This window comes from Amphiura filiformis, chromosome 8 (assembly GCF_039555335.1).
Source record: "Amphiura filiformis chromosome 8, Afil_fr2py, whole genome shotgun sequence".
In the NCBI taxonomy this organism is placed as follows: domain Eukaryota; kingdom Metazoa; phylum Echinodermata; class Ophiuroidea; order Amphilepidida; family Amphiuridae; genus Amphiura; species Amphiura filiformis.
This window is the reverse complement of record NC_092635.1, coordinates 22,673,616-22,700,033: the sequence shown is the minus strand read 5'-3', so window position 1 is coordinate 22,700,033 and position 26,418 is coordinate 22,673,616. Positions and strand designations below refer to the sequence as shown.

Below are 26,418 nucleotides of genomic sequence, written 5' to 3'. Positions count from 1 at the left end.
TGGCGTTTGTTTACATTTGCAGATTTGTAAACATAAGTGTCTGCTTTGATGCTGAAAATTTGCACTTCACTTGCCAGGAAATCATTTCTCAAAATGACCCCATGTTGACATTGGCTAAATAAGCTGTATTTCGCTCAGGGCAAGTCTTTCATCACATTTTCATCTTGGGCCTACCATTTTTCACAGACAATCGTAATATAGTTCACGTCAAATACAAGCTTGCCCATTATCATGATTATTGTTCAAAAGTGAAATACACAATTAAGATAGTTGGTTCTGTTAGCTGTGATGTCACAAACTGATTGATACCTATGATTTTCTGAGTGTATAACAAAAGGAACTAGCTTGCCTCACTTCGACCACACACTTGTACATTGAAGAATAAAATATTTGCAATCTCCTGAATAATTGATTATGGTTCTAACTAAGGTTGCATGACTAAGTAGTCTAGGCCCCGAAATTCAAATTTTCAAGGGCATTCATTTCAAGGCCAGTGAGCAAAGGGCATGAAAGCCACTATGTACTGAAGAATGCTTTGAAATTGATGGGCACCAAGGCCAAGTCTAAGGGCAAGGCAGGCTGTGGCCTTTGTGGCTTCTGTGAATTTTGAGGCATTAAGTCATCAATAGTCGTAGTCGCAACTATTAGGGATAGGACTTTTGACTATGACTTGGTGATGACAACTGTCTACTGTTTCCCCAAAAAGCAAAATAGGGGACATAAAATGCCGCTAAATTTACACTACAAACTATTTAACATCCTTGTAAATTTTGTTGAAATATTTGTGAGCAGAATTCAATAGTATTTTGTGTTTTGGGTGGTTATGTGTTACATATGTAATTTGTACTGCACCATCCATGCTTTTTACCATACCTAGAGTTTATTCATGCATATTTGGCACTTAGTTACTTAAGTTTTAATCGGATTTCAACCTCTGCACAGGCCTCCAAATAGTTGTAACAGTTGCTACTATTTAAGCTTAATTTGTGCAACCCTAGTTGTAACAAAAACAATAGTCATTGCAGTTGCCTGTAGTGGCTGATGACAATATTATATAGGCCTATAGTACCAGTATTAAGATATTGGGAAGACTTGACAAGGAGTCCAATACAGTGTGTTTAACACTACATCAACATACTACACTGCATAAACATTACAGCAGTGTGGATTTTATGGAATGGTAGTGTCAAGAATCCACAAGGTACACACTGCACATTAAACTGTCTGCATGCTTTTGTCCAGAACTGATCAAATCCACCTCATTGCACAATAATTCATCAAGTCCTTGGCAGCAAGCCATCTAATAAAGTCCTTGGTACACCAAGTTCAAGCAGTTTTTCTTGAGGTATAGTTTCTATACTTTGTATACAAGCACATACAGATTGCCATGATAATTGTAATAAGGTACCGGGTTTGACTCGGACACAGTTTAGTTTGTCAGTTCTCTTGTCACCCGGTGGGCTGGTAACTCCTCCATGGTAATATAAACATCCAGACTGTAAAGAAATGAAGCAAAAATGGTAAGTTAGAGGGGCCTATATATCCACAAGTTGTTTTCTTGTTATAAGAGACTGTTTGGATCTTACATACTATAAACATGGGGCCTGAGCAAATGTAGCCTTTGTGAAACAAAAAGGCAATCAAAAGAAGTTTTTAAACTTAAAGGTACCACCATAAAGGTTTAATAGTGGTGTTTGGTTTTTTGGTCAAATCTGTGGAGTACTTGCACAATACGGTACTGTATAAGTGGACATTTTTGTGGAACAATAATTTTTCACGCTCAATGCAGCTATCACAAAAAAAAATGCAATAAAACTCAAAATTTTAAATTTTAAAACAAGCAACACAGTTCAAAATCAGCATAGTGCATAGAATTGCACATGCGAAAATTACCACTTTTACAATGAGGATCTTGTTAGTAATATTTTGATTTATAGAATCAAATTACTACAATGTCACATTCCATCAACGTAGGACCCTATACAAGTATTCTATCAGACAACTCCTGAAAATGCCCAAGGGAAGATGTATTTGAAGGTATTAGCAAACTAGTTTGGCATTGACTTGATATCAAATATGAATGTGAAATGTATTTCCAAATTTTGGGATAATGTGAATTATAACTATAAATTCACAACATTGGAATGGAAAAAATAACCCTTGATTTTGATGTCAATGTGTCTTAAGGTTTCAAATATTAATTACTTAAAATTGTCACATCCAAACAATATTTCAGATATAATTGTTGGGTTATATGTTTCATCAAGCAGGTTATAATACATCACAAGATAACAAAGGTTTAAACCCTTCAACAAGGTTGTGGGTTTGAATCCTGGGCCGGCACATTTCCTTGCTTTTTTTTTCAAGTTGGGTTGTGTGCCGGTCAGAATTTGTGTTTATTTGTTGTCTTATTTAACACTTTGGGCTGGTAAACTGTTCTTTCTTTCTTCAAAAAATATTATTTAAAGGAGACTGTACATGTACCACTGTAACTAACTGCACACAAAAAAACATTATATACATGCATTACTTTTGCTGCCAAAATGTAAATTTCTATTGAGCAACACAGACGCTATTCTTCCACACTTGGCATGGCATGTTGAAAAGATTTTCCAATGAAAAGACTTTCCAATCAAGAAAATAATACAGAGAGTCCCATGACAGGCTTGTTCAATTTCAGATGACTCATACCACTTCATTTTTCTATATCATTTCAACAAAACATGCATGGTGTGGTATGGAATGTGTTTATAAAGAAAGAAATCACCCATAACATATGACCTAGCAGTTACCTTACATCTGTGACACAGTGATTCATGAATTTCTATGGAATTGGGTTTACTTTTAATTTTATGTAAAATAATTGGCATACTTCATACCCACGCAATACTTTATACCAAATACATTGGTATACATGACGAGTTCAGATGCAAAAAGCGATATATCCATTTTGCTGAATTTGAGATGCAGACAAATATAACTTGTCAAGTATAGAGAAATAATAAGAAAATATGTGACCATCCACCACGAAGGGGTAGTAAAGTCAGCCCTAGACCATTGCACTTTTAGCTTTAAAATGACACCTCAACCAGCTTCATAGGACATCTGGAAGTGAAGTTATGGTTCATCAAAGGTCAAATTTCTCATATATTTTACATAGAAATCCATATACTGTTTTTGATTGTATTTCAAAATGGAAAATGCAGACTTTACGACCAGTTTGTGGTGGACGGGCACATATGTGCTGCTTTAGTTTAAAAAATATACCGTATTCATTCCAATAAGCACCCATGCCCCAATAAGTGCCCACCCAGGGTATTTTCAATTTGCTAAAGGGTACCATTAATGTTGAAGTGACAGATAGGTGTCGATACAGTGAAATAGGTAAACTTGCAGGACCCTTTTATAACATAATGTAAATTCACCTCTAATAAACGCCCAGCTCATGAAAAAATTAGGTAAAAAAATAAGCGCCCACCCAAAATGACTTTGTTTAGCGCCCTGGGCGCTTATTGGAATGAATACAGTACATTGGTTTTTTAAAGTAGGGTATCAATTTAAAGCTAGCATTATACGGCAGATGTTGGTGGCCTTAAATGCAATCCATTTAAAAATGGCGTATGGCGTTTGCATCTGAACTCTTCATATTGATTTTGAATTTTCATAGTAATAAATTTCCTTTGTGCAATTTAATCACAGAATATAAACTAATTACTACAGGTAAATTAAGTAATTCTTGGCCAAGCTGGAACATGCGTGTTGCATCCATGTAGCGTAGTAAGCGTGGTACTACCACGCTATGTGCGTGTGTGTTTATCATGGAGCCACTAGAGTTCATAGTGCTCGAGCTTGGCCAAGAATGACTTAATTTACCTGTAATACTAATGTGTTAGTTCATCAAACAGGTTTGTTGCATACATGTATTATCAGATTAAAGGCCCAGCAGTCACTATATTAACAGTGGGAAAGGACAGCTTTCAATAGCACTATAAATAGAGTTCATATATAGTGTGTTCACAGAGGGCGCAGCAAACCTGTTGTGTAAATTGTAATACTGCTACCAACAAGCCTCTTATTGATGTTCTCTGATGCATGATTTTCACTCTCACATTGATTTTAATAAATATTATGTCTGGTCTGGCCTTTTCTATGTGGAGTTAAAACTACCCAGTAATATCCATAACTCGGACAACATTACCACCTTCAGATGCCTTCTTCAATCTCACCTCTTAGGCAATAGAAACAAATTAGTTCGATCTTTTGATCGACCATCGATGCTTGGTCGATCCTTGCTATTTATGAAATAAATTAATTTACTATTGTAAAATATAATATTAATTTGTCCCTGTAGTGATATTGGCCAATATAAATTTAGCGTTAATTCTGATTAATTAGTTGATAATTCATTAATAACAAGCATCGAAGCAGCATCGACAGTCGATCCAAAGATCGAACAAATTTGTTTCTGGTGCCTTACCAGGTTGTATTTTTCTCTCCTTTTCTCAGCTGCTCCTTTCCTTCTGTAATACGTTTTCCTGCCTTGCACAAGTCACATTTAACATCCCACTGTTTATACAATGTTTATGTTTATTTCAAAGTTTATATTTTCAAAATTTGGAACTAAATAACTTATCCAAATTTCAGATGTAGTAAAAGCAGGCCATATGCCAAATCACAAGGGTGTATCATACGGTAAGCAGCTGTCACATTTGTCTTAAGCAGAATTTATTCTAGATCATCGAATAACAAGATGAGGTAGAGTGTTTTTGATGGTTTGGAAAAGCACGCTCCCTTATTCGCCAAATACCAATTACTTGTCGCTTAGCAATGGAAAACAAATTCAGCTGAGAAAGAAGGACAAATGCTTTCCTTGTAATCACATATCAAATTGATTTCATACTTACTGGAGTTATAGCTGATGCATGAAAGTACACAGGTTCAGGTAACTTGGCTGTTAGCTTCTGCCATTGTAATGAAGGTAATGATAATATCCAAATATCATCATAAATCTTTGTACTACCATCAAAACCACCACTTATAAATCCATCTGCAAGACAATCATGAAAACAAAAGTTAGCTGCAAGCTTCTCCCTTTTGTAAAGAGGAAATATTGCCTCTGACCCCCTCAAATGAAGCTCAAACCCCTCATACAAGGAAATTTGCAATTGTATTTCTTTGTTGTCTAGTTTGACCTCAGCTTTGACAACAATATACCATATTCGTTCCATTAACTGCCCATGCTCCTATAAGCGCCCACCCAGTAATTTTACAACAAACAATCTGATATTAGTTCATTAACTGCCCATGCAAATCTGAATCATGGTCTGAAACATGACACACTGACGATGATGGATGAAAATTTTGTGCCTTTTTTACGCATTGTCGGCTTAAACAATGTAAAAAAATAAGCGCTCACCTAAAATGACTTTGTTAAGCGCCCTGGGCAGTTAATGGAATGAATGCGGTAGTTAAAACCTATAACTTATTGTTTTGACCATGCAAAATGCAAAAGAAACAAAAAAATGCAATGCTATTTGAAAATCAGTCTTTGATTTGTTTTATCACATTTCTTTACTTTTCTGACATGACAAATGCAATACGAATCATGCTCTGGCCACTACATTCTCGCACACCGACGCAGTCCTTTGCATTATTTGGGCATGAAGGACTCACACGATGGGCCCAGTACTGATTGATTGATGACGCATGGGAAAAGGTTTATAGCTGTAGTCACAGACTTGGTTGTATTTTGAATAGGGCAATTCTAGTCAAGATGTGGAAGCCTCTGCATCGTAACTGTTATAATTACTTACCATTTCCTAACTGAACACAGCCATGGCACCTGCGTTTCCCAGGGTAACCATGCTGAGGGTCTGCTTTGCTTATCACAACTTCCCATTTTGATGTTGACAGATTAAAAGCTGAAATCTAAAATGAGAAAGAACAAAGCAGAGAGATTAGTTTCAGAGAAAACAAGATGTGGCAAGGAAAAGCAAATTTAAGAGCAAAAGTTTGTGACAGAAAGCAAGGGCGAAGGGAAAAAGAGAGTTCAAGTGTGTTCAATGCACATTATCAATATACCATTACCAAAATTTTAGTTTGCCAAGGTACTCATCAAGTTATACCATTTTCCACCCTGATGTAGCTGTGACGTCAACATGTCGAGCCAGCATTTTCATGTGTGCATTTATGCGCCATCTTTAAACATGTGCATGCCAGCTCTTTGAGTGAAAGCTAGTGATTTGAAGCTGCGCCCAATGAAATGCACCTTGACGTCGCTGCCACATCTGGATGAAGAATGATATAGAGATGAGTATAACGTTGACAACTTCAATTTTCATATTTTGTTCAATAATCAACTATAAAATGTTCGAGTATGGTCCAAACCACACTAAAACTGGGCTTCTGGTTACATGAGTGATGAGTGATTCTCCAACTGTAAACACAGAGCAAAAATGTATCACATTTTTTTATCAGTATCTCAAAGTCAATGTTAGGAACATCAGACTCTTTCCTCTTGACCATATCACAAATGAAATACTAGCTGCTGACTTACCTGGCTTAATGTATATATGTGACATGATCAAGGGGAATGAGCCACATGTCGGCCCTGGTCGAAAATGAGTTTTACACATGTTTCTAAAGAGGACATTTAGGGCTGTCAGAAACTGAAAACCCAATGTTGATACAAATTTCTTTTGTGAAGTTACATCAATTTATCAATCGCTGAAAACAATATAAAACAAAAGAATTTTAACACTTTCTTTGCCAATATCTCAAAATCAATATTAGCGACATCCAACTCATTTCCCTTGATCGTGTCACGTATCACCAAACTTGAAATGTGAAAGGCTTTGCACTTTCTCCAAAACTCTAAATGTGTCATAATCCAAATCTGACACAATCCATTCAGACCATAGTCAGAAATTGTCAAAATTATTATCAAAGTTATTATCAATACCATTACCATACCATTATTCACCCTGATGTGGCAGTGACGTCAGTATGCATTTCATTGGGCACTGCTTTAAATTCCATGTTTGCTCAAAGCGCTGGCGTACACACGCACACACACTTAAAGAGGCTGCATAGCTGCACATGCGAAATAGCTGCCTCTGCGCATTGACGTTACGGCCACATCAGGGTGGAAAATGGTATAACTTGATCAGTACCTAGGCAAACTAAAATTTTGTTAAAATCATGGTTGCAAAGTTAAGAACCTTTTATAAGTCCATTTTTTAATTGTATTTTGCTCTTTATTTTTACTTATCTCAAATTTATCATTGGCGACTTTGGTCTGATTGATCCAGATTGTGTCACAAGTTATTACCACACCAAGTTTTAATGGACTACAACACTGTATTGGATAATCTTCAATGGAACAAAACAATTGTATTAAAAAAATAAAGCGCAGTGATTTATAGTGTGCTACGCACAGGCACAACGCCTAGACGTTAATCCACAGGCCTCAGCATACTTTACAACTTTACAGGTTGTCGCTAACCACTACAGCCCCACATCATTCCATAAACCATTCAGCAACAACACAAGGACTTTGCAGCTTCAAGAGCACACACCCTAGACATTCCATAAATGACCTTCCCAAGCAGGATCAGCTCCCCGTGTTTTATACGGGTTACAACGAGACAATTACTAGCAGTAAGTTCCTTGTTCAGGAGAATGTCAAGCTAACTCAATTTTTCCACGAGAGGGTACTAAAACCATTGCCAGGGTTCGAACCCACAACCTCTCGCACCATAGTCGAACACCTTATCGATTGAGCTAACTTGACTATAGTACTTTCAACCTTTGGTCAAATTTACTAACCTTTTCTAAAGCAAATGTAGTTTCAGAATTGCCCCCTCCAAGAACATACAACTTGTCCCCATCACACAGCATCTCATGTCTATACCTAGGAGCAGGGAACTCACTTTGTGATCCCCTAGGCCGACCAGTATACATGTTGACTTGTGCTTCATGTTCAGCATGATTGAACAGTTTTTCCCACTCGCCTGTGTGTAAGTCTACTCTATGTACATCACTTGTGTATTGCCAGCCTGTTGTACCACCAAACACATACAGATGGTTCTTTATTACTGCAACCGTCTATGGAAAGGACAATAAATCATGATCACAGTAAGTACATGTCTACAATGAATCCATATACAGAACAAAATAAACACATCAACAAAAATAAGTCCCCCTCCCAATATTTCGTCATAGCATTGTAAGGTTTCGTCTTGCACCAATAAACTTTGAAATAATTATATGACTGTTTACTAAATGTTGTGTGAAAATGAATGATGTCCATGACTTCAGGGTCGAATGAGCCCATATTGAAGACAAAAACTGCCCTTTTCAAAAGTCACAAAGTAGGCCTATGCTTGTCACAAATGTTGATTCATGGCTTGTCACTAATACAAAACCCATGTGGACTGTGGTTGAGTGCAGTTTAAAATCCTCACCAAGTGAACATTCTTGATCATTCAGCCATGCAAATCCCCATCTTGATGCAGAGCTCAGCACAGTGAGTGGTAAGATGGTCAGTCTCATTCCTTGTCCCAATACACCTTGCAGTTAACAAGCATAGGCCTACTTTGTGACTTTTGGAACGGGCAGTTTTTGTCTTTAATTTGGGCTCATTCAGCCATGAAGTCATTGACATCTTTCATTTTCACACAACACTTAGCAAACAGTCATATAATTATTTCTCAGTTAGATTTATTGGTACAAAATTTTATTCTACGATGTTATGACATAATTTTGAGAGGGGGACTTATATCTAAATTTTGATGTGTTTATGATAATATCAGATTTCTGTAAGCCTCTCCCAGTCTCCCAATTAGTAAACTTACAGTACGATAGTCTCTAGTTGCAATGTTAGATTTTTTTTAATTAAAGAGGTTTGTCCAGATTGACATACTTGTCCCCTAATTTATTCTATCAAAATGAAGATTTTGGCATCCGAAGCAGCTCATATTTTTTTTCATAATCCCAGTGAAATTTTAGGTCTGAAATATGTTCAGTTATATGTTATACATGAAGGAGTGATAGCTGCACCCCCTTCCATTGGTGGTTACCACCCATATTGTTCTATGGACCATTGCAATATAGGACAAATTAGTGTCAACTTCCTCAGCAACAAATGTTTCAAGATGAACTCACTCTCCCTACATCAATAGCTAATTGATACTGTCCTTGTATGATACTAACCTGACCATAAGAACGAATGGGCGCTTTTTTCTTTGGTTGATGGTAAAATCGCCAATGACTTGTCTGTGTGTCAAATACTCTCACACGATTGGTGCTGGTGTAACCAAAGGGAAATCCAGTGCCTCCATACATGATGATAAAACGGCCACATCGAACCATAGACATTGAAGCCAATTGACCAGGGGTCTTTTCTTCAACTTCAAGCGTCCATGTATTTGTTGCAAAATTGTACTTCCATAACTGAAATTGAAACAAACACACACAGCTACATTGTACAAGAGTATACATAAAAATCCTGGGTACCAGCAGGTTTTCAATTTTGTAACTTCCTCCACAAATGGAAGTTGATAGTGTTTGAGGGGGTAATTGCATCACCCCAAATCAGGCAAGTATCAAATGATTCTTAATATCAAGGTTCTGATTCTGTGCCTGGTTGTAGGAAAATCCAGATTGATTCCAGTCAATCTACTCTGAGGGTTCTAAATAAATTTGGCAAGAGGTGATTTTTGCTGATAATCACCAATTTTTGGACCTGTGGCTTATACTCTGTACAGCTTTTATTCTGGAATTTATGGTACTTGTTTGTCTGATAAACAGACACATCACAAAGTATAACTTCAAAATCAATCCCTTTGCTTAAAAGAAAACACAGTTCTGTAAAATATTTACTAACTGGGAGTTACTTACTTCCCTAAAAAGTGGCATCAGCTCTTCAACATTACCATAATAATCTTTGAGCTCTGGGATGTCTGGATTGTATCCTCCAAATACATACAGGTTATGGTCGTCTGCTACAGCACAGTGGCCACTACGGGCACATGGCAATTTCAAATCTGGAAAAGAAGAGAGATGTAAAATGACCAAGGCTATTGATGTACATTACATGTACAAATAAATTGCTTTAGCTAAAATACCAAATACCACTATTTAAACCTGATAATCTAAATTATCAGGTTTTGAACTCAGATTGTGTATATTTTTAAAAGAAACTATTGAAACAAAATCAAGGATAAAATGCCTTTTATAAAAAATACTATATTAAAGTTATACAATGGATTTTTCAAGGCTTGATTCCAGAGGGGCATAAGTTAATAGAACAGCCATGCAGAAAAAAATGAACTCAAGCATACTTGGTGTATCAATCTACATGCACATTGCACAATGACCACAAACCTATGAAACCGTGGCACTTGAGTCATCCTAAAGGTTCGTTCATACTACCACCGCATTTGCGATGCGTTGCTTTGCGATGCCGATATATTGATTACTTTTGCCGCAACTCAACGCAACTCGTCGCATTTCCAGGTTTAAATGTATTTAACTTTATTGCGATATCGCAATGCAGTAGATGCGGTGCGACAACGCACCGCATCGCAAAGCACTGCATCGCAAATGCGGTGGTAGTATGAACGGACCTTAAGCCTATAACATGCTATTTAATTGCATGGTGCATGGGGTGGCATGTATTTTCAATGTAAAATGCCTATACTGTGATCCACCCAAAATAAAACAAGAAATGTCTTTAAAAAGACAACACCATGGATGTCGACGCTCGATTTAGCTCAAAAGCAATTTGTGTGTAAATCAAGACCATCCAAAACAGCTTTCTTACACTTACAGTAAAGAATAGGAGGTCATCTGGGGTCACATACAGTAGTGTGCATTGTACATGTGCCTGCTGTCACAATTTCTCGAAAAAAATTACGTCGAGTCCAATATTTTACAACTCATAGCGAGACCAATAAATATTGTAGGTATCCCAGGCAAACCTTAGTTAACACATTTGCTAGTCAGCGAAATTCGCCGAGACCGGGGCCCAAACACAATGCATATTTACATAGAAATTTGAATTTTTTTCGAGAACAGGTCGGTGAAGGAAACCTACATGTTTTCTATACTTCACTTGACCCAAATATATGATTTTTTATGGTGATAATCAAGTCGCACATGGAATTTTAGAAGGATTTTGATAGCAGTTCCATTAAAAAAAGCTGCTATCGCCATGAGAGTAAGATCTAGAAACACCCCTAAATGCCGTTTTGGGGAATTTTGCTAGCAGAATCTTTTTGATGAAAGTCAATCTTTGACAAGATGTAACTTTGTTACGGAAAGTGCTATGACAAAAATGTTTTCAGTTTTGGCTTTCTTTACTCAAGGGCTTTAATTTGATATGTAAAATGGTGCAGTTTGATGGCAAATTTGAATTCACCTATACCTAAAAATATGGGCTCAACCGATCCAATTTTATATCAAAAGCAATTGAGTATAAATTCAGCTTTACCGAGTACTGTAACTTGTAGTGTTATCTGGATCAGGATATTTGTGCAGTAGACATGAATGTTACAGGCCACTACCACCAAGGGGTTGACAGTGATTCGCCGATTCTCCAAATTTGGCCAAATTTGCACGCTACGGTATGCTGTACAGAAGCTGCCGCGAACCACAAAGTTGGTACCAGCATGCGCGCCGCCATCTTGGAAAAAGGGGGTGCTGGCGACCGTCGACTCGACGGTCGCCAGCACCCCCGAACGCGCCCAGCAGCTCCCAGCACCATGACTACGCCAGCGTAACAGCACGCGCTCCCAACTGTCAATCATTCGGGGTCAATCACCTCGAGCTTGACAACGATATCTGAATAGACTATCGCCAAGTCTTACGTGTATGCGCGAAATTAGGTTAATTTTCGTGATTGAAACAGTATTTTTCTTTTATAAATCTTGGCCCGGATAGCGGGATTGTTGGTTGATTTAATGTATTTGATAAATTAAGTTCATGGATGCGCTAAAAAATGTAATTAAAAGTATTAAAAAAGCTGTTCAACATTTGAAAAAAATGCACTGTAGCAGGCTTGAAAAAGTCTAACCGTGGATGCAGCAAGCCGCGATTTTACTGGTAATTTTCATGACTTGAACGCGGAGCACGGGCGCGATGCAGCCGGTAGAAATCACGGTAGTGTTCAATCCAGGCCTACTACGCGATGGCAAGGTAATGGCAGCTTCCCTACGTGTAGTTGTATTACTTTTTATCTCAAGTGTCACTTCCCAATCTTTATTTATTTCCTGCTACCACCAGCTCTGCTCTGCATCTGGTACATGTACCACCAACATTAGACTGCTGCCCTCAGTCGTCAACCGTCTGGATTGACGACTGAGAAAACTACGTGGAAAAAAAAAGTGACGGATTTTGCAACAGGATTCCTGTGGCATAGAGCATGCGCAGTTGTGTCCAAATTGACCTTTTGACCGAGTTTGTTGTTTTTAGAAGTTCAGAGCGCGATCTTGTCACAGCGGCGCGGTACAGCGACGCGATGCACGAGGCGCCGCTACTCCGCTAGTCAGTCGCGCTTCGGCGCACAACTGAAGTCGCATTGAATAGTTTTCAGAAGTCCGTCATGATATTGGCTGTAAGATAATCAGTCGTCACTACGAAGCATACACAGTACATGCGAAGTGTAGACGGCTGATTGGAATTAGTCTACCACCAATGCCAACTTCAAGTTCAACTCATGCATGCATGAACTGCAGTGCACTACTCATGTACTGCTATTACAATATACTTACCGTTCCTAGAACTCCTTGGTTTCGGATTGATTGTGACAACATTACCAGTTACCTGGGGAGGATTTCTGTTTGAATCCATAATTATTAACCTTTCTCCAACACCGAAATCAGACTTTTTGTAACCTTAAAAACTATGCCTAAAATAAAATTACTGTTTCGCCTTCTTTCCTGAACGATGAATGAAAACAATATCCTCTACCAGCTTTACAAAGAGATTTGCTATCTACGTGAAGCGAGGAAACTGCGTTTTATTTCGTACCTGTAAAAGAGACGTACGATATCGATGACCTCTATGTGACCTTTGACCCGATTTGTAGCGAAAACACTGTGCATGTACATTGTATACGTAAGCTTACCTGAAAGTGAAAGTGAAATTTTTGTGGTGGGTAACTGAGTGTAAATCATGGCTGATCCTATTGAAACACCTGTGCAGCGTTATATATTTGCATCCATATCATGTATGACAGCATCTGCAGGTAAGAATCAGTGTACAGTCATGACAGTGAGAATTAGCCCTAGAACTCTGGCCATAGACTTTAGCCAGGCTCACATCACACACTGTAGGTGGCGCTATTCGTCCATAGGGAAGTGGAATGTGCCTGTACTGTCCAAAAATGGCTTTACTGTGGGGCTCAATGGAAAAAATTACTAAAAATTAATTTTGACAACCAAAACCTAAGTGATGTTGACTTATGTTAGTACTAGCATAATAATGGATTCATAAGCTATCACATAGTGTAATCTATGTTCCACCAAGTGGACACTCGTTAAAGCGCAAAAGCAATTTGTGTGTAAATCAAGACCATCCAAAACAGCTTTCTTACAGTAAGAATAGGAGGTCATCTGGGGTCACATACAGTAGTGTACATTGTACATGTGCCTGCTGTCACAATCTCACACACAAAATTTTGGGCAATTTGGTGACACTATTTTTGTCTGTAACTTCAAAAGTATATGCACTAGAAACATGATTGACCCCTTATTCTTTAGGTAATTTGATTCTCTTTCAAATGAAAGAACTTTCAGCTAAAAATATTGAACTTCAAAATTTTATGAGCATACCTACCATAGTATCCGTTTTTACTTCCACTAGGGCCAGAGGCACTTACATTGAAAAATTTGTTGGAGATGCTTGAACGATCCAGTACAAAAAATCAATGCTTGATCGAACCAATACAAATGTGTGTCAGGTCACTAATTAACATGATAAAACCCACTTGAGAACACACAATCGCCAGTCATTTCTAAAGACTCATTTATACTCAATCGCTTTTGCAGAAATCTGAATCGCACGCATGATCAGTGTACTAAATCGCCGTCGATTTGCCTGCTGAGCATGCGCATGAATCGCTGTTTTTCAAAAGCGACACGTAGGCCTATATTGACACCCTCTGTCGGTCAAGGATTCAGTCTGATGATGAGCAACCCATGGGTATAAACACAGCTTTACACAATGACTAATTTACATAGGCACAAAAGACCGTGTTCATGTACCGTTACTCAGCCAAACATGGCAGAGTAGGTCCCGGATGACGGTACATGTTCCTATCTCCTCAACGTTATACCTTTCCAACAAGGAAAGAGATACGAAAGGCGAACGTCTAGTGAGAATGGCATGATATTCCAATGCAATGCAATGTCAATGATTCATTCATATTTTTTTTTTGGCAGTGCAGTGACCGAGATCGAGAATACACAGCGCACAGACTGTCGACACCCTGTATTATAAATATAAACTTTAAAATACTCCGTTGGTGAGCGACGGGCGATTGGTATTTCACCGAACGCAAGAAAAGGATACAAACGGCGTACACAAGACTTGCAAGCGAGTCTAGAAAAGGAGTCCTATATATCTGATTGGCTAGAAATCGATCGCTAGATCGCTTAGTGGGGAAGTACAAACTCAAAATGGAGAGATGTATTCAATTTGAATGAAATCAATATTCTATTATTGACGCAGATAAAGAAAGTGGCATAGTGTGTCGATATTTTACATTGTATTATTATAGACTTGTGATTTAATATTCTATACAGCACCTTTAGGCCCTTCACAATTAATTCTTAGTTTCCTGTTTCCCGCCCGCGTCCAAAACAGAGAATTGCAAAATATTTAATTATTTTATTTTTATTTTGGATTTTCTCTTTTAAAATAACTTAATAACTTCCATTTGCTACTTTCTGACTATGATTATATCAACTATAGGCTAATGATGAATAAACAAAGAACATAACTGTACCATTACATATGTATAAAATCAAACCAGGGAAGTGCCAATAGGTATAGTTGTGAAATAATTAAATGTATGTTCCTAGTCAAAACGGGTTGATGTAGGTTGCGACCACTTGTTTTAAAATAAAGAAAATAATTAATAATTAATAATTAATAATTAAAAGTTGCCTCATCCCTTGTTTTCAACCATGAAACAGGAAACTAAGAATCAGTTGTAAAGGGCCTTATGTAATTCTCAAACAGTTAAATATCACAATTTTGATTAATAACGATTTAAAAATCGTTTAATATGGATAAAATGCAGTAAAATATATCTGCAGCAAACGGCAATCGCCGCTTATTAGTGTATTGCTTTTCGAGTTAGTGTATTGGAAACAAAACCTGGGTTTTACCTGACAACAAATTGAATTTTCTTATATTATGGCAATATGGGGTACTGATCATGCGAAAATCGTAAAAATCTAGAACAGAAACTCTGTGGCAGGCTCTGTGTTATCTCATATCATGTAAATGGTATGCTTAGCCTGAGTCGCTCGGCCTATCTCGAACAAAATCGCCATGCGTAGCTGTTGAAAAACGAGAGGATTCGCCATACTATCACAGCAATTTTTGACACGAAGATATAGGGATGATGACGCTGTGCAGCGTTTCTTTACTTTAGCCTGGGGTTTTATTCCATCGATACATTTTATTTGCAATCGATACAAATTGCCACGGCAAAAACAACGTCGCTTTGGGGAGTTGAAGAAATCTCAACTTTCGATATCGCTTGAGTCATGAATGCATCAACCAATCATTTTCTATCAACTGGATCTATTATTTTGCTAATTAATTTACCTTTCTCGATTATTAAATTCAGGTGATGAATTCATTCAAAGCAATTATTGACAGTAATGGATGTTCTAAAAATGTATTTTGTGGCATTTAGAATATTTTAATTGTCGCCTGTAATTGCTATCGCCGTGATAAATATAAATTGCTAAAGCGACGAGTGATGCATTGATCACAAAATTTGGCGATTGCACATCGTTTTCCAGAAGCAGTGCATCGCAGCCCTCAAATTAACCTACGGCACCCATGGCATAATGCTGTGGGTGCCCATTTCCACTACCGCAATGCCCTCAAAATATGTCCTTTACCGTCGGCAGTCACTTGCTGTGCCCTCTAATGAAGTTGCTGTCGGTGCCTTAGCCCTGCTCCTTCATTTAGTTGTAGTAACTACAAATTTAGAATGTTTGAGGACTTGTTCTCAAGTTGTAGGTACTCCAGTAGGGTGCCTCCAGGGTTTTATTTTGGAAAGTTTGCATTCGTATAAAATACTCACTTTAGAAACCTGTGTCACTGATCTATGTCATCTGTGATTGCTCAACTTATGCTACGCATCAGCTTTTGCCCAACTCCAAAGAAATATTTAAAAGATGATTTTTGAGTGATTTTTATGAGCAGCGAAAAGTCCACTCCACGACTATGTACATGTGAATATGGTGATGAATGCACACTAAATCACGGCGACACATACACATAGCTCCTTGGAACTCACGGTCGAATGGGAAAAAAACTGGCAGTTACGTTTCATCTCATCCAGGAGTGTTCTTCGCAAAGGCTGGGCTTGCATCTTCAAAATTGGAAAGATCCGGCGGTTTCTTGATAGATCCTCGACGGAAAAACTTGTGCACGCCAGATATAACATCGCGCCTAGACTCATGTAACAGCTTATTCTTTGGGCTACCAGTGTCACAAATTCAGCGTCTTCAAAGACTTCAAAACGCGGCAAGACTCGTGACCTGTTCTAAACGCCGTCACCATATCACGCCAGTACTCTTTGAGCTTCATTGGCTGCCGGTTTGTCAGAGGATCCAGTACAAGTTATTGCTTCTGACCTTCAAGTGCCTGCAAGATCTCCCTCCATCGTATATGACTCAATTGATTACTCGGTATGAGCCCGGACGCTCTCTTCGATCTTCAACACAGAATCTGCTAAGATTGCCATCTACTATTCCACGGACTTTAACTTACGGTTCCAGAGCTTTCGCGATGTCAGCACCGGTATTGTGGAACAATCTTCCTATCCATATGAGATGCCATGCCTCTGTAGAACAATTCAAATCAGGTCTCAAAACTTACCTGTTCAAACAATACTTTCAGTAACATTTGCTGTTTTATTTATTTTGTGTTCACTTGCTGCTAATCTGACATATTGTTAGTGTCATTATATTTAATTATGTTGAGGGGCATGTGAGGCCCACGGATTGGCACTTTCGCTACATCGGTGGGTCTCTCATGCTGCTTACACAAGCGTGTCCATCCTTTGGATGGAGGTGGTCGATGTTTTCGCTTATTTATTTGCCATGCTATTTATTTCATGAGAATAGTGTTTTCTTTGCGTGTAATAATTTTATTGTAAGTGTCATTATATTTAATTATGTTGAGGGGCATGTGAGACCCACGGATTGGCACTTGTGCTACATCGGTGGGTCTCGCATGCTTCTTACACAGGCGTCTCCATCCTTGGATGGAGGTGGTCGTTAGCTCGAGATACTCTAGCTAAAATACAGGTTTACATTTACTATCTTACATTATCTTGCTGTATTTCAGCTAGAGCTCCAAACGACAAGCTTCCGGGTTTTTTGGAGAACAATACTGTTACGTAAGATGAAGAAGAAACCCGCCGGAGCCCGCCCTACTCATTATTTCATTGTACTTATTGCAATTTGCCTCCACACATTACGTAATCAACACAAAGCTTTTGTGAGGATTAGTGAGTGGATAAGAAATTGACAGCGGATGATACGAAGGACACGCCGATTGCTAGTTGTCAATCATGAATTGCCGCAACGTTTTAATATTTTACTGCATGGCATTCCGCAAGCACCAAGACAAATTATGCCGTATTTTTCCCAAGATCATCTCATATGAAGTAAGCTGAATGCGATCTGTACTTTTGTAACATTCCGATCGCTTTTGATCACCTATTATCGGCGAATTTGCTTGAAAACACGTGAGTTCATGTTGTGTAAACATAATTAGCATAGACACAAATGAAATTACGATGCAATACAATGCAATTTGAATGCGCAGCAGATCTATAGAAATAACGCTGCCGGTTTTATGCAGAATTAGACCCTGTCTGGTGGTCGTGTTATTGCTTTTTTATTTGCCATGCTATTTATTTCATGAGAGTAGTGTTTTCTTTGAGTGTAATAATTTTATTGTTAGTGTCATTATATTTAATTATGTTGAGGGGCATGTGAGGCCCACGGATTGGCACTTTCGCTACATCGGTGGGTCTCTCATGCTTCTTAACACAAGCGTGTCCATCCTTTGGATGGAGGTGGTGGTGTTTTTTCGCTTATTTTCTTGCCATGCTATTTATTTCATGAGAATAGTGTTTTCTTTGCGTGTAATAATTTTATTGTAAGTGTCATTATATTTAATTATGTTGAGGGCATGTGAGGCCCACGGATTGGCACTTGTGCTACATCGGTGGGTCTCGCATGCTTCTTATACATAGCGCTCCATCCTTGGATGGAGATGGTTGTGTTTTTTGCTATGTTTTTGCCCTTGATGTTGTGTATGTGCAGCTGGCCTGCTTTTTTATGCATAGTTTTTATTGTTTAATTTTAAGGTAAATTCATATTTTGTATATTGATAAGTATTGTAATTTTTTATAAATGCTGTATTATTTTCATTATTATGTGTATTATGTATTCAGCGCCTAGAGGCCGCTTTGTGTGTAATAGTGCGCTTTTAATAAATGTCTTATTATTATTATTATTATCCAAATGTTATGTAATGAGTCTAACACATTCTAGATCTCAAAAACATTATGAATACAAACTGGGTACCAGTAACACCATCTTGAACGTAACTGATAGCCACCCCAACCTGGGTGTTCATATCACCAACAAGCTCACTTGGAACAATCATATTCATCAAATTACATCAAAATTAAAGCAAACCGGACTCTTGGTTTCATCAAAAGAAACCTGAAACCTCTACTCCTGTCCATAGATCACCAAGGAAGCAGCTTATAAATCTCTTGTCAGACCCTTGGTTGAATATTCATCCACAGCCTGGGATCCCTACACCATTACCATGTCTAATCAGATTGAAAAGATTCAAAAAAGATCGGCACGCTTTGTTATTAATGATTACTCATCCCGCTCTCCAGGCACAGTCACCAACATGATTTAATCGCTTGAGTGGGACTCATTAGCCAACAGACGTAAGCCTCATGCAGATTGACTATTCTTCAGCAAGCTCGTCTTGGTCACTTATCCCTGCCAACCGGAAAACTCCTACAGCCCGTCCAACGTCAATCACAGCATCTCCATTCAAATGCATATAACACAATATCAGCAAGTAAAGACTGTATGATTGAAGTTCTCATTTTTTCCACGAACCATCTCCGGACTCCGATTGGAACAAGTTACCAGAACACATTAAACCACCATTTAATCAATACCTCAATTCAAGCAAGCAGTAAGCAACCACCTAAGTCAAGACTAGAAAGCATCCATGCACACACACTTCCTGACTGTTTGAATCCAGCAGGATTGTTGGCCAGTATCCAAACAAGACAAGGCAAGATCGTAGTCCAAACATTGACAATTGATGAATCATTTTAATAACAATAGTCACCAGGTGAATTCACTCTGGTAGCGAGATTAAAGCCATAATGTACGATCTTATAATATGAAATTGGTTCATTTTTTTCAAAACTGATTTTTTTTGCATTTTTGTAATGCTTACACATGTCCCAACTTGCACCTAAATGGAATCAGCCAAATTTGTTGTCTTTGTAGGTCAACAGAGCAAAGTTCGACATATTATCATAATTTAAAAATTATTATAATATGTCCTCCCATACCCAGACAAACGAGAACCTAGACCAGTGACTTTGACTCGCGTAGTGAAGCTGACACTGCTTAGCAACGACTTTGACAAGGACGCATACCCGGACGCAAACAAGCAGACATGTTCGCGTCTACGGAACATGTTGCATTTGACGCGGGCGATAACAGTGCAGTAATCACGCAAAGCGAAGCGCGTCAAACATATATATGCGATATTTCTCCGCGCCTAGTAACCCCGTCAATCCGTCAATATCACCTTGGATACGGGGCTTCACCTCCCGCTGTGGTAAAGGATGGGCAGTCATAGGTCTAGGTGGTATGTCTATGCTCCCATAAAACTGCATGTTAAATGGCCAAAATAACCAGTGGGGTTTCTTTCACTTTACCTTGTTATTTCAACCTAAAATGGACATCAACCCTTCCCGTCAGTTATTACTAATATCATTTCAACATTTTGAATAAAGAATAACAAATCAAAATTTGACAGAAATCGTACATTAAGGCTTTAACTATGCAAGTAAATTAACTACATGTACTCAGGTAGGTAACTGAATCTATTCCGTGTCATGTACCAGGTTTTGTAGTTGCGTGTCATCGACTTCGCTGATGACATATGTTGTACTATTGGCCGACAGTCTCAGGAATGCGGAAGAACTCTTGTTGAAGATGCAGCACTTACAGTCAGTTTCAGCATGAACCCAAAGAAAACCAAGGTAATAATTTTCAGTATCATGTTCCATCACCAACCATACACTTGACCAAGAAATAGTTGGGGACTTCAAGTACCATGGGGCATGGATTGGTAGCAGTAAAAAAGACTTATCAGGAAAGCCCAAGCATGGAAAACCTGCAACAACATGAGCAAGAGTGCTGGACACTGTGCCAGAAGTGAGGCAGCTTCCAGAGTTTTGCTGTGGCAGCATACACATGGTAAACTTGAAGAGGACAACCACAGAAGTGCTACATCAAAGAACTAACTGAGGACGCTGGAATAGAAACACAAGACATTAGGAGCTGCAAAAAAAAAGCATTTGGAGAGCCATCAGTGGAGCAAGCAATCAAATGGACTTTCAGAGACCCGTAAACAAGAGTTTACATGGAGTGGATGATCCCATGCACACTTGCCCAGCAGTTTCTTAGTGAATTGAAAAGCTATCCACATATTTCATGTCCAAAAGCATAAATCTACAATAACACTTACCATACCGTAATTTGACCTAATTAGCACCCCTCCCCTAATAAGCATCTCCTGGGAATTTTTCTAACCTGCCTCTGTGCAAGCGCCCATTGTTTCAGCCTCTTTCAGTGCCTGTGTTGTATTAAAAAGAGAGAAAGTGCAAGTTAAATCACATCAACATCATCTTGGCATTAAGTTGCATATTTAGCTCTAGCATAAATTTGTCCTATAGGGGCATTATTTCTATATTTTCCTGAATAAAAACATCAAGTATAATCCATTTTGACTTTCAATGAACATGCTACTTATGTAGCGCCCCAGTTAGATAAATTACTCATGCGCCCAGGGTGCTAAGTAGGTTGAAAAAGTATCTAATTACATTTTCAATAAATTGCTTTCTCCTTTAAAATTGCAGTTACAAATCCAGTGGATGTGACCAAGATTCGTATGCAACTTGAAGGTGAGCTGCAGCGTGAAAAGGGCCAATTAACAACAACATACAAAGGCCGTTATTATAAGGGTATAATTAGAGGCATGTTCAGGATAGCACATGATGAAGGAATAAGAGGATTGTATAAAGGGTAAGGTTAACACCAGGCAGGTTTGTTTTTTTGGTTAGTTTTTGTATTTGTTTATTAATTGTTTTGTTTTATTTTGGTTGGTTTGGTTTGGTATTTCTATGTAGTCTTTGTCAAAGACCCTCATGATCCATACCAAACGGGGTGAGCAGCGAAATCACGATCCATGCCGTGGAGCGCCGAAGGTACAGCGAAGCTGGACACCAAGCGCGATTAGCACAGTAAGAGAGAAAGCACTCCCACCCCACTCCCACCTCAGGGCTCCAGACAAAGCCTTTCTTGAATAAGAATTCAGTAGACTTGGTGAAGAGCTTATTTCCAAACCATGTTAAGTCCACAAACCCATGCATCTGATTTACCTGTGCGAATACAGTGCGATATTGCAATGGATTGGATCGTGATGCTATTATAGTTGGATGCACCATTACAAAGCAAACAGTGGATGGATGCACAGTAACAATACTGTGTGGGGCCTTTGTTTCCCAAATGAGAACAGTAGACTGCATATTGTTATGCAGCATTGTTATGGTATATAATAGCTTATCAATGGTACAACTCATTGTTGCTAATGTCAAACTTGTCAAAGTAATTGTGATTGTATCACACAAGTAAATGAGACACATGTGGTTGTGGACTTAACACAGTTTGGAAATAAGCTCTTCATATTTAGATTTTCATGTCATTTTGTTGAAAAAGTGAGGAATCGACATGAACTTACAAAATATTCAAAATAAGTTGGGCCCTACAAATAAAATGCTAAAACTTCTTTTGTGTAGTACTGGATATTTTTATTGTCTTTTCTTTTTTGCAGTATTACACCAGCCCTAATAAGGGAATGTGTGTACAGCGGTATTCGCATAGGTGCCTATGAGCCCATGAAAGTATTATTTGGAGCTACAGATCCGGCCCACACAGCTGTGTATAAGAAGCTTGCAGCAGGGGCTTCATCAGGTAAGTAGGTGCACGGTGCAGACCTTAGAGGATATTCCATAATATCATCGCATGAAGTTTTCACCTTAGTTGAATGATCTTGACCCCATGGCTGGCCCACTTTCTATCTATTACACAAATGTAAGTTTCATGTTACATTTCAAATTTCAATCCATTTTGATATGAGTAATTAAGGCGGTGACCAAACAGGTAATTTTGTATTTGGGTATCTGTTGAAATTTTCAGGTGGGTGCCTGACTACCTGTATTGCAAAAGTGCAGAATTCATCCACTGTACTGTACAAATTTCTATCCACCAATATCCATGCTCTAATTTCTCAAATTAGAATTCATTTCTTTGCTAAATAATGATTTTACAAACATCTTAGTTTTAATAGTACCTCAATATTTGAAGTGAAATATTGTTTTAAAACTAAAATAGTACCCAACTTTGCATGTTTTGAAAGACAACCAATTTGGACTGGTTTACATTGTGCCATTGATCCAGATCAGTCTTGGTCTTGTGGTGAAAACATTGCTTTCTGGGAAAGTGAAGATGATTGCTTCATCACCTTTGTCAAGGACAACCAATCAGATGGCTCCTTACATGGAACTGATTGATGGATCTTCTCAGGTCTGTGAAAAAATTTAAAAAGATCATGAGCTGGATTAAATTGCAATTATTAACTGAATTTCGAAATGGAAATGTTGGAACAATCAAATTAAATTTAACATTAGCATTAAATCTGGCCACATTTACCTGTGTCACAATAATGTGCTTCAAACATAAGGATCCCGGGGGGTTCACTCCCATTGTAGCCTGCACACCATCCATGATAATAAAAACACGTAAAAGGGTAGTTTTTTAGGTAGGCAGGCAATCTGCCGTGATCGTGTTTAGGGTGTCAAAAACATGAAAAATTGGAAAAAAAGGGTAGCAAAATTGCAACTGCTAATATGTGGAAATGAAATTTAGGGTATAAAATTTGATGCAAGGAATAAAATCCCTGTTTAGGGTGTGAAAACAGGTGTGTGTTACCTGTTTAGGGTATTGTTTTAGCCAAGGGTTAAATCCTTGTTTAGGGTGCTTTTCAAAAGTTGATATTCGCAGATGGTGTGCAGGTAACAGTGGGAGTGACCCCCGGGATAAGGCTATATCATGCAGAAGTTCACCTATGCAACTTTGTCCTCAAAAGGTAAATGTCCTATACCACAATGCTTTTACTAAATATTTTGTACCTCAAAAGTCCTCAATGCTATGTTTCTTAAAAGAAACAAGTGTGGATGAGCCCCCATAAATGCTGAATGCCATACACAAACACTCAGCCACTTGTCCAAGGCCAGGTTGATTGTCAGCAAATGTATTTGTTACCCACTTACATCCCTGGTACATTGTAGCAGTGTTTTAACTCTTGATTGGTTGTTAGAATCTATAGAAAAGTTTCACCAAAATTGTATTTGACCCCTCTCTCTCTTGTACCTGTTTGTCCATTATACAGGTGCAATAGGAAGCTCTGTGGCAGTACCCGCAGATCTGATCAGGGTGCGTCTTCAAGCTCAGGGTAGATTTCTCCCAGGACACTCACATCAATATGAGGGATTCATGCATGCCTTTATAGATATTATCAAAAAGGAAGGCTTGATAGGACTGTATAGGGGAACCACACCTACAGTACAAAGAGCCATGGTAGTCACGGCAACTCAGGTAACAACATACGACCATACAAAGCATACTATATTAAATCATGGCTGGATGGATGAAGGACCAAAGCTACATATATTGTCATCAATGATTGCAGGGTTTATGACTGCGCTTACTTCATCACCAGTTGATGTGGTGAAGACAAGGGTGATGAATCAAAAGATTTCAGGTGAGTTGAGTTAGAGTGGTACCCATCTTAGATGCTCAGTGTTTGTAAATGATGTACTCAGTCAGAAATCTGTCTATCTTGGCATCTTCATGTAAGCCTTACATGTGCCCTTGTAATAGTTTGAACAAATTTAAAGTAGTATTATTAAGTACCCACATATCTCTGTTAATAAGGTAGCAAAAACTTGTGCATTTAATGTATACAATCCTTCTGGACCTATTTTGGCACAGAACACAGGAATTCAGAGGTAACACTGTGTCTCAATAGTTCAATGCATACTTTGAACTGGACATACTTCTACAGAAAAAAAGGGCAGTGATTTATAGTGTGCTATGTACAGGCACAACGCCTAGACATTGATCCTTAAGCCTCAGCACACTTTACAGGTTGCCGATGATCACTACAGCCCCACATCATTCCATAAACCATTTAACAACAACACAGGGATAGATATCCCACCTAGATATCCCACACATGACCATCGCAACTAGGATCAGCTCCCTGAGTTTTGTACGGGTTATAACGAGACAATAAGCAGTAAGTACCTTGTCCAGGGGGAATTTCAAGCTTACTCAATTTTTCACGAGTGCATACTATACCACTGCCAGGGTTCAAACCCGCAACTCTCGCACCATAGTCGAACATCTTATAGATTGAGCTAACTTGACTGCTTAATTTCTTATTCCGTTTCATACTAAACAATACAAATCATTATTTATTGTTTTCTGTACTTGTAGGTCTATCAAAAGATGAACGACTGTACAAGAACTCCTTGGACTGTCTAATCAAGCTGCTGAAATCAGAAGGCATATTTGGGCTCTACAAAGGATTTATTCCCAACTGGATGAGAATCGGACCACATACAGTCATTAGTTTCTTTCTCTTTGAATACCTCAGAAAAGTAGCTGGAATCCGCCCGGTATAGTAAACCATCATAAAAGACCATTTAAGACTATATACTTGTTAATGTCTGTTCATACTATCACTGCATTTGCGATGCGTTGCTTTTCGATGTGGTTCGTTGCCGCATGGCATCGTACTGCAAACTACTGCATTGCGATATCGCAGTAAAGTTAAATGCATTTTAACTTGGAAATGCGACAAGTTGCGTTGAGTTGCGGCAAAAAGTAATTGATATATCGGCAACACACCTCAAAGCAATTGTGGCATAGTATGAACGGACCTTAAGAGTCCCATCCAATAATTGTCAGATATTAAGCATGAGTGGTGAGGTGTTTAATTTGGGCCTAGGCAGCAAAAGGAGAGATAATAATTGTAACCCATGGAGCTCTATGTATTCAGCTCTGTGGGGATTAGTTTTCAATGTAAGAGAAATCTTTATTTTTGTATTGTTACTACTCACTTTCAATCATGTTCTCTACATCCTAAAGCCCCTGTCAGACTTTCCATCTGCTTGCCAATGAGGCAAGCAGCAGGACGTATCAGCCATTGCAAGCCTTAATTGTGTCCATTTGTCTGCGATGTGCGCCATGATACATGTAGTACGAAATCAGCCTAATGGCACCATTTCATGTTAGGTATATTGAACAACTTTTATATTCTATAGAAAAAGAAAATGTAAAAAATATGCCTTCATGCATATATTAAGCAATTGTGGTACAACTTTTTTATCACTTCCTGAAGGATATTATACTATATCCATGGCCCCACTAGGACCAAAATAATACTTACCTGTTTTGCTGGTCACAATACTCATTCCAAGCAGATAAAATTTGAGAAAATCATGAAAGTTGTCACATTATTTTTACAATTCACATAATAGTGATGGGACTCTGCAAATAGTCTTTGAATCGTGTATCAGGGGATCATGTACATGTATTCTCTTTTCATAAATTTGTGGGATATATGCACTATTGTAAATCATTTGTGATGATCTTTTAGGTTCATAAATTGACTGAAAATGCAATTTCTGAACAGAGTGCTTGGGCAGGTAGAAATTAGGATTAACACTGAATAATTATTGTAGATATATTTTTATGTAAT

General features: G+C 38.3%; 2 protein-coding genes across 3 annotated transcripts; one reads left to right on the top strand and one right to left on the bottom strand.

Annotated features, from left to right (window-relative positions):
* Positions 1-1,258: 1,258 nt before the first annotated feature.
* Positions 1,259-13,227, bottom strand: LOC140158814 (kelch domain-containing protein 10-like). 2 transcript variants are annotated; one of them, XM_072182040.1, is made up of 7 exons: positions 13,130-13,227; positions 9,901-10,046; positions 9,214-9,453; positions 7,828-8,106; positions 5,814-5,928; positions 4,905-5,047; positions 1,259-1,496 (listed from the first exon to the last, which is right to left on the bottom strand). In XM_072182040.1, exons 1-7 carry the CDS (start codon positions 13,176-13,178, stop codon positions 1,278-1,280), a joined length of 1,191 nt encoding a protein of 396 aa, XP_072038141.1. In that variant the 5' UTR covers positions 13,179-13,227; the 3' UTR covers positions 1,259-1,277. The 2 variants fall into 2 exon arrangements, with proteins under 2 accessions (XP_072038141.1, XP_072038140.1); XM_072182039.1 differs by lacking the exon at positions 13,130-13,227 and adding an exon at positions 12,774-12,958.
* LOC140158815 (mitochondrial substrate carrier family protein ucpB-like) lies at positions 13,136-26,418 on the top strand. The gene is made up of 5 exons (XM_072182041.1): positions 13,136-13,249; positions 21,452-21,617; positions 22,426-22,565; positions 24,043-24,414; positions 25,152-26,418. The coding sequence occupies exons 1-5, from the start codon at positions 13,177-13,179 to the stop codon at positions 25,337-25,339; spliced, it is 939 nt and encodes a 312-aa protein (XP_072038142.1). The 5' UTR covers positions 13,136-13,176; the 3' UTR covers positions 25,340-26,418.